The 15,219-nt window shown below is 46.2% G+C and overlaps 1 protein-coding gene across 1 annotated transcript in view; it reads left to right on the top strand.

Annotated features, from left to right (window-relative positions):
* The window catches only part of PID1 (phosphotyrosine interaction domain containing 1), a 51,877-nt gene extending 45,999 nt beyond the window's left edge, over nt 1–5,878 (top strand). The window contains exon 2 of the mRNA XM_026087033.1: nt 3,346–5,878. Within this exon, the coding sequence (XP_025942818.1) occupies nt 3,346–3,822 (477 nt within the window). The 3' untranslated portion in view covers nt 3,823–5,878. The remainder of the gene's footprint in view (nt 1–3,345) is intronic.
* Nucleotides 5,879–15,219: the final 9,341 nt, after the last annotated feature.

Genomic DNA, 15,219 nt, shown 5'->3' with positions numbered 1-15,219 from the left:
TGAGATATAACACAGAGATAATACTTAAACACGAAGAAATCTTTGTTCCGAAAGGAATGCTGGCTTTTTTGTGTCAAATACTCATGAACTCTTGCCAGCCCTCTGTGTCCCTGTTCTGTACCTTGCAGGGGACCGCCAAGCACTGAGATGTTAGACGGCTGCCTTAACTATGAGCTTCAGTAGTGCTGCTCTTCTGAAATGCTTGTATCTCAAGTAGGAAATATTTGATTATCTGTTAAAAAAAGTAACATTAGTAGATGTTGATGTTTCTATATGACACACACAGTACAGAAGAGACTTTCAAACAGACGTTTTCACTGAGTATTCTGTCTCCTGTGGACTCAGTGAAATGTCTGAGCACCTTACAAATATTTATGAATGTATCCTCAGGAAAATGAATGTGTTGAACGGAGATCCAAAGTGCTGTTCAAGGAAGCAGCTTTCCCAAGGTTTCCACGCAGTTAGACTGTGACAGAATTGAGACAGTAAGTCAGCCCATGAAGTCCCACTTTGGTAAACAAGCCATCATCCCATCCTTCTTATTAGTTATTTTTGTCTTGCCACTTTCTGCTCTTCAGAGTAATTCATCACTCTTCTTCATCTAATAACTTTATTTGTAAGAAAACCTTTTTTTTTATTTTTTTAACTTCACATTTAGGCAGCCCATTTAGGGACTTAGAGCAGATAGGGATTTGCTGTTAGTAGTGAGGAAGGAGCAGCGAGAACATCGAACTCAGTCTGCTCCCGTGCGACACCCAGCTCCGGTCCTCTGCTGCCGAAGCTGTCGAGGGCGTTGCTCTGTAGTCGTCCACGTGGAGAAGCTGGGGTGCTGGGGGTGGACKGGCAGCGTTGAGCTCAGCTGTGTGGCCTGCCTGCGAGGACCCTTGCTACTGCCTTCTAAGCGAGCCGCGCTGCCGCGGCTCTGCAAGGACGTCATGTGCCGTTGGAGACACACCGAGCTTTCTGCCCCTCTCCCCTCCGCACGCCACGGAGCCGGGCAGCTCATGCGCTGCGAACGTTTTCCTCTTGCAGACAAGCCAGTAATGAAATAACTCCCTGCATTTACAGGGCTTGGGCTTTGCACAGTGCTAGGTGCTTATGTGCATTTCTTCGCACTCCCGAGCGATACCGGTGTGCTCTGAACAGCCACTGGGGAGGGCAAATGCTGGCGTGGTGGCAGCATCCCTCCCAGCCTGGGAGTCGTGGCCGTGTTTGGGCAGTGACGAAGCGCCTGAGCAAGAGGCCGGTTCTCTTCTCCTGGGGGTTTAAAGGCTTTCCGCAAATCCCTTTGAAGTCAGCGAGGGACTCCTCCTCCTGCAGCGGGCTTTGAATCCGGCCCAAAGCGCGCAATTAATTTGCAGTGTGTGCTCTGGCCTTTTATTAGCTGAATTGCAAATGCAAAATGGTTCTGACCGACCCTTTGGAGAATAGATCGAACAGTCGTGGACATGGAGATGGGCACGCCGCTCTTGCTGTTTTCAGAGCAACGCGACTGCGAGTGCGAGCTAAGCTACCCCCCAGCATGTCGCAGGCACGTTCCTGCTTGGTCTTTTATGTGCTGCTTGTATGTGCTTAGTTCACGTTATGAGCGCTGAGGCTTTCTTTTAAGTTATTCTACAGGACTTTAGGGAACTTCAGCTCTCATCACTAATAAAATAAAATAAAACAAAACACTGGTAGGTCTTGCATTGCTAACTGTTCTAGCTGTTGTGGTTCACACTGTTGAAAAAATATAAAGCTTTATAAGATTTAAAATATTCCCAGTGCAAAGCGTGAATATTTATAGGCAAAGAATATGACTTCCTATTTTGCAATGTCAGTGTGATGAAATTTCTTTCTTGGCTGGCATGTTAAGCCACATGGACTTCCAAATAATGTTTTATAAGCTTATTCCTAATTATGGCTTAGTTTAGGTCTCCGAGTTTAACAAAACAAATGAAGTTTGCAGCAAAATATTTTTCTGGTGGAAAATTTTGTTTTTATGGAATGAAACTCTTGTATTCTTCATGGATAAGATTTCTGAAGTGTTTAAACATCTGGAAATCCCATATTTTTCTTTACATTTTTTAATGCATATCAAAGATAAAAATAACTGATACCGTGTGTTCAATACTGCATTTTGAAGAAATTATTTTGAAAAGCAAATGTAGTTACTTTTTTCTAAAGCCTTCGGTAAAATGCTCATGAGATCATAAGAGACCAAGCAGGAAGCCTAGGATTTGGTCTCACACAGTTACTGCTGCAAGAGACAAATTAGAAGTAATTTTGCTTTCATATATTTACTCTTAAATGTGGCGTTCTGACAACAGCAATAAATAGAATCATCTGCATAATTGTATTTATTTACTTGTTGATCTATCTTTTTAAGAGAAAATCTTTCTTTTCCCAGATAAAATAATCTTCCATTCAGCTGTAGAGGAAGAATGTCTTTTTACAAGCTGTGTGGCCGTGGGGGAATGTTTCTCCACAGGGTTCATATGACATTTTAATATGGGCTATTCAGTGAATTTGATTTTTGGTGAACAAAATATGGCAATGGCAGTCAAGACTCATTGCTTTCCTGTACAGATTGGCTAACAGGATATTTACTCAGCAGAGCTAGACATAAAAGCAAAGAGATGATGTGATTAAACTAAGCTGGATTTAATACTAGATTTTTTTAACAGGATATTTCCTTAAATCAATTTAAGAAATGTCTCAACCCTGCAGTTCACAAGGGAAGAGAGAGTTTTGAACATTTCTGAGTTATTCCTGGCTTAATACTTCAGTAGAAATAGTAGATGTGGTGGAAAAACAGGATCATTTTGGAAAATATATTTAAATAGTTTAAAATTCTCTGCTGTGATCATGCATTTCTGACCCCCTGCAGCCTTACATTGTGAGACGGAGAATGTCTCAGTCTCCCTAATGTTAACATTAGAAATATGATACAAATAAACCATTAGAATATAGTAGAAAAATTAAAAGTGGTGGTTAGCAGCACAGTTACCTGGGGGCTAGTGCACTGGCACTTAGCAGTGCTTTGGCACTTAGACTTGCTAACACGCGCTTAGCGGTGCAGTCATGGGCTTTAAAGCTGGGATCTCCAGATGGGCTGAAGAGAGAGAAATCCTGGGAAATTCAGAGAGACTGAACATTTTTAACATCAGGGTTTGTCACTGCTTGAAGACAGACATACCTGGAAACCAGCTTGAAAACTGCTTTTCTGAAGGTGATGGGGAGACAGGGAAGTCTGGGAGGGAGTTGCTTTTATTTTCCAGGTAAAGGACTAAGTTCCCCAAGATGGCAAAAAGCATCACCAGAGTCTACTGTCTGTATTTCAGCTCTTTCTACTCTTCTTTGCAGGTGACATATTTGGGTAAGATTTCCACAACAGGGATGCAATTTTTGTCAGGCTGCACAGAGAAACCAGTCATCGAACTGTGGAAGAAGCACACGCTCGCCAGGGAGGATGTTTACCCAGCGAACGCCCTGCTGGAAATTCGCCCTTTCCAAGTCTGGCTGCACCACCTGGACCTCAAAGGCGAGGCGACGGTCCACATGGATACCTTTCAGGTTGCACGCATAGCCTACTGCACTGCTGACCACAACGTCAGCCCAAACATCTTTGCTTGGGTGTACAGGGAGATCAATGATGACTTGTCCTACCAGATGGACTGCCATGCCGTAGAGTGCGAGAGCAAGCTGGAGGCCAAGAAGCTGGCCCACGCCATGATGGAGGCCTTTAAGAAGACTTTTCACAGCATGAAAAGCGACGGCCGGATCCACAGGAATAGTTCGTCAGAGGAAGTGTCTCACGAATTGGAGTCTGATGATGGCTGACTGAACGCGTTCACGGTTCAGCAAAGGCAGAAATGGCCAAGGGAATGAGAGCTGATAGATGAATATGCAACAGTTGAAATTGGGGAATGAAAAGACTGCCAAACACTTGGCTGACCAGCTTTTTAAATCAAAAGAGCAATTCAGTACCTAAAGATATGTATCATTAAAGTAATTACATTACCTTGAAATCTGCTGCTGTTGTAAACGTGAGAAAAAAGCTTCTCTCCCCCCCCCCCCCCAGTCTCTCTCACCCACTCATCACTGACCCTTTCTCATCTTTATAGTTCAGGTGCATACTATGAAGTAGATTCATTCCTGTTTGTCTTATAAAAGCAGTCAGGCAATTTTATTAGTTGCTGCTCTGGCATTCATAGCTGGGGGCTGATGCTGATCCAGAAGAGCAAGCAGGACAGGAAAGCCCTAATGAGTCCAGGAGAACCTTTCTCCACGATGTATCGCAAAATCCTTTGACCCTATGTAGGCTAAAACAGCCATATGCAGCCTTTTAGACTATTGGCCTGGCGTTCTGCAGTTAATTCACACTTCACAGATTAAAAAAAAGAAAAAAAGATGCTTGTATTTACACATTATATCATATGCTATCCTTTATTTTATTCATTGTACCTATTTCCTTAATATACCTGCAGCCACGTCTTTCACCCAGCGCCAGTAGCTGCAGTTTCAGACTCTGTACTGCAGGATACCAAAAAGGGGTGGGAGAAAAAACCCATGATGGCCAGGGAACCAGCACCGTTGCCTGTGCGTTTTCAAACCCCGATGTGCTCCGTAGGAAGTGGGCCCACTGGTAAGAACTGAGCGACGTTGTTCGGACACTCGGCTCTGTCAGCATTTGAACTGTGATTTCTCATCGACCTCAGGTGTGAAGTGGTGCGAGTGTGGCAGCTGCAGCGCCGTAGTGCCCCGCGTTGCCGGCCGCTCGGCCCGGGCAGGGGGTGCCGGAGCTGCACTGCTGTAAAGATTTAAAAAAAAACAAAAAAAAAAACAAAAAAAMCCTCCTTTGGAGTCAGATTTGAGAGTTTGCTGTGGTGGAGAAGCTTGTGTTAAGATCCCCGTACCTTCCCTTGTTCGCACATATAGAGTCCTGCCTTTCATAAATGCGGATGTTTAGTAAAGCTCAAATAAAACTTGTTTCATTTGATATTTTTTAAGGTCAAGAGCAGATCAATAGTTGCAAGTAATGCTGCTCCTTTATACAATTTTGTTCTTAATCACGGTAATGTTAGGGGCACTAGGGCACCTTACAGAAGCCTTAAAAGAAAGCTAATTGAAGCAGATAGCTCTACGTCTGTGTTTTGTGGGTATATATGTTTGTGCGAGAGTGTATGTGTGAGTCCAATGTTAAAGCATGTAGAATAAGCATGGAGACATATTGAGGAGGGCCCACACCTCTTGAAAATATGCTTGTTGCTTTACAATGTATGTAAACTATTCTTCAGCATAAATGCATTCATACTTTAATAAAAAATAAGTTTGAGTTAAAGCTTGGGAGTTTTAGGCTGTCTTTCCAATGCATCCCTATGTGGTTTTGTTTAATGTGTATGAGTTCTCTGTTCCGTTGGCTTAGTGGAATGAAAATGTAAATTTATTTCCATTTAGTATTACATCAGTCTCCGTGAGAATTACTTTTAATAATTTTAAATGATTTTCTATTAAATATTTGAGGTGAGATATTGCTAAGAGATTTTTTAAAAAACTTTTCTGTGTGTGGACACAATTTGTAATGTCTGCTTTGTGGGAGGTGCCAGAGATTTATTTATTTTCCCTCCTCTGAGCAATGAGTTTAAATGAGCCCTGCTGAATAGGAACAGTATCTTGCCTTGGTTATATAAATCACAAATGGTTCAGGTCTGGCATTAGATGGTGGGATGGGGAATAAAATACTAAGCTCAGCATATTCCCAGAATTGTTTCTTTCTGAATCTCTTGGTGATCCAGTGGTTTCAAATACAGCTGTAAAGATGAAATTTTATTCTCCCCATAATGCCCATTTGGAAGTTGGAGGTCATGTATAGGCTATATGTTGCTTAAAATAAAGATCTGAATCCTGTTATGCAAGTATCTGTTTTTCTAACCAGAGGCAAAATTCTGAAAATTTCTTCCAATTTTGAACAAATGATTTATTTTCTTGCAGAGCCATAATCATGCTTTAGTTTCTTTACTTGTTTGGATGTTCTGCCCCCAAAATCGCTGTGAATCAGTGTCTGAAATCCCGTGCTTCATCCCCTGGGCGAGCTGCTCCTCTGGACGAGGGGGAGCTTTGCCTGTGAGCCCCAGCACCTGGCCGGCGGCAGCCGGAGCRTGGGAGAGGTGAGACGGCGGGTGCCAGCCCCTTGGCGCCTGCTAGCCGGGGGCCTTTCCCTGGCACGAGCGGGTTGCTGTGAGCACGTGCTGGGCTGCGTCTGCGGGAGGAGGGGGCGAAGCCTGCTGATTCGGGTTTGGGATTTCCACTTTTTGAGCCGAATCCCAGAAAGTCAGGGCCGTGCTCCTGCCTTGGGCGGGGTGATCCCTCTGGCTGACGCAGCCTGCCCTTTCCAACAAACAAACCCAAATAGAGCTGAACTGGACAGAAATGTCGTAACCATCATATTTTCAATCACAGTGTTTCCTCCCAACATGTTGGGATCTGCTGAACTCCTCCTATTTCCCTAAGTTACCTGCAGGTGTGGGTTACATCCTGCATACCTTGCTTAAGGACACTGTAAATTTATGCAAACGGTGCTGGCTTCATTTTCACCAGAGCAATGGGAACAATACACAGAAACCATAGGTGGAAATGCAAAGAATTATTCAGACGTGGCTTTCCACGCTGCTCCCTGAAGTTGTGTCTTGCTACTCCTCTTCCTCGTCCCTTTTGGGACTAGCGGTGCCTGCTCGCGCAACCCCTGTGCCATGGGGTTGTTCTCCTCAGTCTGGAAGGAGGGGTCGCATGGTGGCACGCAGGACAGGAACAACCCGGGAATGTTATTTTAGAAAGTTGTCTTGAATTTAAATTATTTTCCGCATTGAGGCTTGCTGTCAGGGGGTGAAGGCTCCAGGAGAGCTGCCATGCGCTCAGCGAGTGGGGAACTGTGGGGTTGCTGTGCTTGACTGTGGTTTGGGACTGTTGTAGTTCATAGCCAGGGTTTGGAGGAATCGGTGCTTTTGGAAATGCGGGGCTCGCCTGGTTGCAAGTTGCCTGCATCCATTCAAAAGCGTGTTCCTGTGTGCTTCTTCCGCAGGAGCTGGAGGAGTCTCACGCAGGCAAGTCCTGCGGCGTTTGGCATCGCGGCTCTGGCAGTGTCCCTCTGCCCTGGGAGGAAGTGCATTACGTGAGGATTTTCAATGATAAAAACAAAATACAAAGGATAAAATTCTTGTTCGCAGGAAAGAAACATCAGGCTTGAAACAGCGAGTTAACTTTTCCTTGAATTAATCTGTTGGAAAAGAAAGTCGTAAAATTGTACCAGAAATCACTTCCAATTGGCTAAAGCTTTTTTCTTTCAGCTACAAAGAGCATCGTTTTGGAGCTCACCGCATCCCGGTGTGGGTCGACGAGTTCCTCCTGTGTCAGCCAGGAGAGCGCGCGGAGGACTTCTGTCCCCGTTCTGCTTGTAGGGGAGAGAGTAGAGAAGTCAGGTATCTAAGTGCGTTATTAGGACCGGAAAAAAGTAGGGAGCGTTTAGGTCATTAGGCCCCAACAGCAATGTGCAACAGGACCAGTGTTTTATCACAGCAATTTTTGTTGTTTTCTTTTTTTTCTTTTCTTTTCTTTTTTTTTAACTACACTAAGGAAAAAGGAAGTAAGTATTATCATATGTAGAGTAAGCTTGCTGAGTTTTGTGGGTCTGAGGTCTAAATATCTTCTTCCATACCAAGTCTTCTGTGGTGCCGGGAGTGCGTGATTGTTGCTCAAGAACTGTAAAGGTCGGCTTAGTAGCATACGGGTTTTTCATTCATAGAGAAGGAGAAAAGCAGAGTCATTTCATTCTTCTTTTAAACTCCAAGCCTGCTAAGAACATTTTAATGCTTAAAAAAACCAAACAACCCTCTGCAGCTGGTTCTCCTCCCTAATTTTCTGGTAGTGACTGTCTTCATTTTTACATGAAAAAGAAATTGTACATTGCCAAAGGACTATATTTAACATTCTTAAAACTTATCAATAAATGGTATGTGATTGAAAGCCTTGATGTGGAGACAACTCCATGTTAATCTTTCAGAACATTTTACATATATATCTTATTCTTGTAAGCTTTGAGACTTCAGTATCAGTTTATTCAGGGTGAATTTTATTTAAATTATAAGATTCTCTTGTGTACACAAGTATRTGTATGCATATATATATGTACRCATGCGCGCACACACATACACACATTTTTGAATTGGCCCACTTTGAAATTTAGTGCTTCTTAATAAGTATTTTCTACATGATGGGTGCATGTAATGGGAGAGGTGTATGTTTGAAGGTAAACCTGCATGTTAGTATTCAGATAAATGGCTGGCTTTTTTTAGAAAAAGACCTTTCCCTTTAGTGGGAAGCAAATTAACTTGTCATATACATGCAACATTTCGTGTACTATATGCATTATTTACCATTTGCCACCGGAGTCTGCCAGTTCCATGCCCAATTAGTTGCTGTAACAATGATAGATGATTGTGTTCATTTTTCCCTATTGACTTTAATGGCAGGGGGAGCTCTGAACCAAGATTTCTTACTTTATTAATTTGTGTGTAATTGGGAAGTGATAGCTTAAATGTATGGTTGTTATCCTGTTGACTAGTGTTAAGTCTGCCAAGAGTTTATAGTAAGAGAATATATCCTTTTATGAAAACAGCGCATTTGTTATATTTTTTTTCCTAATATATATTTTAACAGACATATGGTGTTTTTAAAGGTTCCTCCTTTGATAAAGTTAATTAACAGGTTTCCTTCCTTTCATCATGCAACTGGAGATCAGCGGCTGCAAATTTTCTTGCTTGTTGAAACTCCTCCTGATCCCGCCAAAGTAGCCAGGCTTCCCCCGCTTCTCCTCCATTTCCCTCATTTGCCTTCTGCCAGCTGGGAAGAGCCGGCAGAGGTGCTGGGGCTGGGGAGGCGGGCTGCGCCGGGGCCGGGGCCGGCGGGGAGCAGCGCCGTGCAGAGGTACCCGGCGCTTCCCCCTCAGGTCTCCCGTTTCATGAGCTGGGAGTTGCGCTGGCTCGCTGCGGTCTTGCAGGTTCGCGTAAGCCAGGGGCCTCCCCTGCCAGGGGTGCGAGCTTTGATRATGATTTGTTGAAGAGAGTTGTTTGTTCAGAGACATTTTATCCTGTCTTTTGCGGTGCCTTCTCTGAAAAGGGCCATGAGTTATTCTGGAGCAAGGACATGGCACGCAGGCTGGCCAGGTGCGCAAGCAGGACGAGAGCTGGGAGCTCTTGGGGCTGCATGGAGGGGCGGGTGGACATGGAGGGCCCCTGCCGGCAGGTAAATATCCACATGGGGCAGAGGGTCTGCCCAGGCTTGCTGGGCAGGGCCAGCCTGGTGCTGAGTGAGCATGAACGGTCGCGTGGACCTCGGGGTGGTGTGTTGTCCTCTGAAGGGCTTCCCCAAGCCGAAGCGTCTGGTGAAGGCTGGGGYGTGCGGATGAGCTGCTGGAGAGCTTTCTGTGACTGCTTCAGCAGAGACCCAGCACGACTCAATGGGAGGGAAGCCCCAGCTGGGCCGAATGGATCTGCTGGGTGATGCTCTCGTGCGGCGGGGCCTCAGTGGCGACGGTTTCTGCGCAAGGAAGATCACTGCCACGGCGCCTGGGGAGCGGCACATTCCCATGTGCTGGCGGGGCAGGCTGCTCGGCAGGTCACTCCGACGGCCCCGGGGCTGCCCTGAATCCTCCCCTCGCATCCGCCCCTTCCACTTTTCCATCGTTTGGTTGATCTCAGATCGTTCCCTGAGTTATCCCACTGCAAGAAAAAGGAGCGTCAAACTGCGTGTCCCGGATGTGGATTGCCACGCGTGCTTTTCCGGAAAAGCGGGAAGGAGAAAGGAGATTTCTATCGTGCAGCTGGGAAAGCCATTAAGAATATTTGGAGCAACGATCTCTATCCGGTGAGCAGGTCCTGGCAGCCTGCGTGAAGATGTTCCCAGGGCTGTGCTAACGGACTAAGCCCAAGCCTACCACAGCAACTTTTGTCAGCAGTAGGTCACGTGGACAAAAGCCCTGATTTCCAATTATTGCTGGAAAGATGGGGCAGGGGTTTGATTCATTTTGATTTTCTTTCTATTTTTTTAATGTCTGTGGCAGAAGGCATACGCAAAAAAGAGCTGCTAATGTTTTCTCATCAGCAGAAAAATGCTCATATGTTAATGCAGTGACTTGCTTGTGCGCTTACCCTGGCCGGATGCGAACACTTTGAAGACGTGCCATTAGAAGAAGCCCAGCTCTCATGGCAAAGAGGTGCCTTCTTTTAGGTATTGTGAATGTCGTGTGATATAAAATCCAAGGATGCCTTCAGCAGGGCAGGGGGAATATTACTATGCAGACAAGAGCGTGTCTTTTCTTTCCCTGTTTCCACTATCAGTGGGGTAGGAAGATATTACTAGAAAAAAGTTACCTATTATGTTTTGATTTGAGTAGAGCGGTGCACTCTCTGCTATTTTCCTGTAAATCATACTACTGTCAAAAGGAAAAGAAACATTATAATCCTGTGAATAATGTATAATATGAATTAGATTTTTTATTTTTTCTGTGAGCAGGATAATTTTTCTGAGAACTATGGACATGACTGGATTAGCCTAGCCTTACAGGTTTCATTCTTGGAAAACAAGTAATTTTTCAAGGTTGGTATGGGTCATATGTATGTGAAAAATGAGAGTTACTGCTATCTTAAATCAGTTTACCTCTCTTTTAGAGGTAGCAGAAATGGTTTTAGACATAATTACTGAGGATATAATTAATCGAGGTTGTAATTTTCTTACAAAGTCAGGCTGAATTCTTGTAGCCCTTATTCTGAGTACTTGCTGCCATTTCCCTGCTCCTTGGTTCGGTCTCTTCCTTAATGGATTCCAAATCTGGTGGTGTCAAGTAACAACAGATATTCCAGAACCCAGGAGAATAGTAAAATACGTGGAGGAACTTCAAAGGAAACTCCTCTAGAAAGGAAAAACAAGGGTAAATGATGACATAGTCAACTGTGGGATATTTTTATATCCATAAAAGATGTCAGGCCGGTCCAAATGTAGAAACAGGTGAAATCTGAAACGGCGATACGTCATGACAGCGCCCTTGACTAACGGACTGTGCTTAACAGCCTCTCCGAGGTGCAGAGCTCTCACGACGCCTGGGCCCGACTCTTTCCCGGCTTTCCGGCTTTCCCGTTGCTGTTACTGGTGCCAGCTCTGTGCGCACCAGAAACAGGCCCGTGTGCCTGCCCTCACTGCTCCTCGTCGTCTCTGCAGCTCGGCCGCCAAGGTCCCCGCTCTGCCGGGGCCGAGTCTGCCGGCACGAGCCGCGACAGGACCGGCGTCGCGCTGACCGGCATCCCGCCCTGCGGCGCCGCACGGAGGTGAGGCGCAGCGCCCCGCTCCCGCTGCGTGGTGGCCCCGCGGAGGGTCGTCGCCGCGGCTCCCGGGCTTTGCTCGGGCGCCGAGCCAGCGTGGGGTCTCCTGCCGCTCGCACCTGCCGCTCGTGCTTGTGCCTCCTGTCAGAACAACACAGCTCTTCCCACCCGCGTTCTGGGAGCGTTTAAATGATGAAGTGTGAGACTGTTAAGAGCACAGTGTAAAGGGCMACAATCTTCTTCCATCCTTCTTTTTCTGTTTGCACAGGAACGACCAATTCCTAATTGCCCAGCAGTTATTACCTGACCCGTTGCAGGTATTGGGCCATAGGGGACCCGAGTCCGTACTGCTCCAGGTGGCTAAGAGTCTCCAGGTCAGACGGCCGTATGGGCTCAGACCAAGGGCCGGCTCGCACGCACGTCGCCGGGATAGCGCCCAGCAGAGGACGCTTTGGAAGCGGCGTGAAGACAGGAGAGCAGCGGCGTTGCTGGTTCCTGCTGTGCTCTTACAGGTCGGGTGAGTGGCGGTTCGGCGACGTCCTGGGTTAGAGATGGCTTTAGCATCCCCTGCTGCCTCCGTCTGTAGCAGGTGTGTCTACTCTCCTTTGACAAAGTGCTGTTTCAGTCCCATGCCTGATCATTTCAGGGGGTGAAGAGTAGTAAAAATCCTGTCATTCAAGATGATTCAGACCCCCGTATCGGCCCYGTGCTGGTGGCTGCCTGCAGCTGGTTAATGGTGAGCGCCGGGACGCTGCCTCCCTTCCCGAGGCAGCCTTGCACAAAGCGCTGGCGCCTGCCAGCAGCGTCCGGCGGCGCCTCACTGGCGGGTCCTCTCTCCTCGTGGTCCAGGCTGGCTGGGATGCTGTGCTGTAGAGGTATTTAGTGGTCATCTCACAAAGTTGTAGGTCTGAACCAAACTGAGCCAGCAAGGTACCAAGACTGAGAAGTGCCTGGAGATAGGGGCGGGTGGACCCACAGGGGTCTGGCCCACGAGGAGATGCCTGCACCGGCTGCCACCAGCCGCCAGGCCCACTGGGACCACCCCATCAAAGGCTACCCCTGCCCGAGGCGCCGTGACACGTGGGGCGCATCACGCCACTCCTGCACCAAGGCTGGTGCAGGCTCCCGTGGCCTCCGTGGGCAAAGGGAGGCTACAGGGCACAAGGCGTTGTGGGATCCTCCCTTTCCCCCTGGTTTTGGGGCCAGGCAACAACAGGACCCAAGCGAGGAGGCTGCCTGAGGGTTGTGGCGAGATGGGGTTTGAGTGGCCCGGAGAGGGGTTTGAGTCGGGAGCCTGTGGTGCATCGGAGCAGCTGGAGGAAGCCTGCCAGGTCTGGTCATCTGGGTTTTTCTCATGTGATTCGGCTGAACGGCACCTCTCTCCTCACCTTGCAATGCTGCGATGGTCCGTGAAGGCTGACAACACTTCATATGTCTGGAGGGTGAAGTGATGCGGGATTGTGCCAAGCTTTCCTAAACCAGCATGTGCTTGTGCAGCATGTTATTGCTTTTGCTGTGCCTTATTATAGAAATCCTCATTTGTGCTATTAGAAAGGTTAAGGACAAAGAGTTTTCCAATTGCCTGTATTTTGCCTGAGCGCTGCAGTGGGTCTCAACTAATTCATCAGCAGTGGTTTATTCTGCTTGAAATCCTAGAGAACGTCTCCTCTCCCTGGGTATTTCTTCCGACTTAATTGCCAAGTTATAGTGAAATATGAGGTTCATTGTTGTCTGCTGGAGCACTGGGGATTCTGTTTTGCTGGCACATTTTTCATGACCCTGTGTCAGCAGCATAACTAGGCTATGAGATAATTTGTATGCTTTAGACAAGCGGCTAAGTGCATCTTAGCCAGAGAGAAAAATAAGTTTGATCAGTCCAATGAAGTTAATTAAGTAAAACAGAACATTAACTTTAATCTTGTAGATTAAGTGTTGTCAGACTATGCAAGATGTTAGTAACTTTTGTCCAGGTGGCAATCAAAACAGGCTGAGCTGACATACACTCAAATTTAATAAAAATGAGTGAAACAATAGCTAGCTAGCTGTAACTGTTGAAAAAAAGTTTTGTAACTCAAAAGACCATTTAACAGCTAAGGAGGAAAAAGTGTGGTACTCTTATTTGCCTATATTGTTCAGTTCTATACTGGCTTTCCCTTCATTTTGTATTTAAATAGTTTTGAGGTTGTACAGAAAGGCAACTACCTTGCAAGCCAAGTTCCTCATCCTTGTGCAAAGTTGGCACACTGTTATCACAGGCAATTGAATTTACTGAAATGTTGCTGGCAACAGAGCAGAGGGTTAAATAATACTGGAAAAACAGAAGAAGCAGACTTGTAATGGTGTCTGGTACTCCTTTCTTAAACTACCTGTCCTGTGCAAACTCTGCGCATTTCTTTGAAGAGTGATGAAGGACAAATTCTGCACTGGTGAATGCCGCTGCAACCTCACTGGAGTTAACTGATTGCTTTAAAAATCTTGTTCTGGAGAAATGCAGTAGTGACTCTGCCAAGAGTGCGCAAGGTGCCGAGTATCCCCGCGAAGGAGCTGCTTCCTCCCTGCCGATGTTTCCCTGTGTCCGAAAGGAGCAGAGCTGCTCCGACGAGTTAAGACGCTCCTTCTGTGGGGGAGATGGCTTTGAGATTACCTAATCGTATCTGACAGGCTTTGTCCGGTTTTGGCACTGAAACCACCATTGTAAACCTTAGAGACGGAGCGTTACAACATTTGTTTCACTTGCTGTTGATAAACTTCTAAGTTACTCATCCGAGGCAATTTATACCAAACTGCAGTGTGTGTGTGTGTGTGTTTATCACCACAGCTTAAAAGGTTCAAACAGGGGTCTGATCACTATGTGGCTGTGGGCTCGAACCTGTGTGGGTTCAAAGTAACGTGGACCGCAGGGGACCTGCTCATCCTTCAGCTCCCGGGGCTGAAAGTCAGCCTGACGCACAGGGGCTCCATAGGCCCCACGTTGAACTTAGACCTCATATTACGAAATTAAATGGTGCTGAAACCTCGCGGGAGCCCATGCAACCCGGTGGGAGTGGTTCTGAGCGCCCAGGACCACCTGCAGCAGTGCTGCGTCCCCTCCGGCTCGGAAAGGAGAACTGGTTTCCAAGATCTCACCCTGAGGAGATCATGGCCAGACATTAGCTCTGTAGTGATAACCACTGCATTTTTCTTACGTATTTCTGTTAAAGATTAAGGTATAGATAATTCAGGGAAGAATCAAAGCATCCTATTAAAAACTGTTTTTATTGAGTTAATGCCATAACACCTATCATCTTGGTCATCTTTGATGGCTTATGTGATCTGGGTGCTTTCTGTGGAGGAGGACAAATAAGAAAATAAAAAGGCCTGTATGATTTGTTATAAGAATAAAACTCTGGGAACTTGTAGTGCGTGATGTAGGATTTTGTCCCATTTGTACACTGCAGTACTAAATGAACACAGAGTAGCAGGCAGCGTATCCGAGGAGAAAGCTGGCGGAGGTAAGAGGCTCCATCCCTCAAACCTCATTAGTCCACTCTTGTTTGCTGGTACCTATTTCTAAATTCAAGGAGTCTCATGGTGAAGTGCCAAGATATAAAATCTTATGATGCAAGCAAGAGAGAATGAGTTTAATGAATACTGCATGTTCTACATCCCATAGTTTTATCAGTAAGCTCTCACACTTGTAGAAATTGCTCTGAAATTGGCAGCCCAGGCTTAATATTTTCTACCATTTTGCCATCACATGCAATTTTAGTTCTCAAGTGGCTCCAATTTTAAAGTTTCAGTGATTTAAACAGCTGCTTGTGCTGAGATTCAAGCAAGGACATGCTTTTGTAATCAGGCAGCCCAACTCCACATTTTATGGTATGATGGT

This window comes from Apteryx rowi, unplaced genomic scaffold (assembly GCF_003343035.1).
Source record: "Apteryx rowi isolate R43461 unplaced genomic scaffold, aptRow1 scaffold_70, whole genome shotgun sequence".
In the NCBI taxonomy this organism is placed as follows: domain Eukaryota; kingdom Metazoa; phylum Chordata; class Aves; order Apterygiformes; family Apterygidae; genus Apteryx; species Apteryx rowi.
This window is presented reverse-complemented; position numbering and strand designations above follow the sequence as displayed.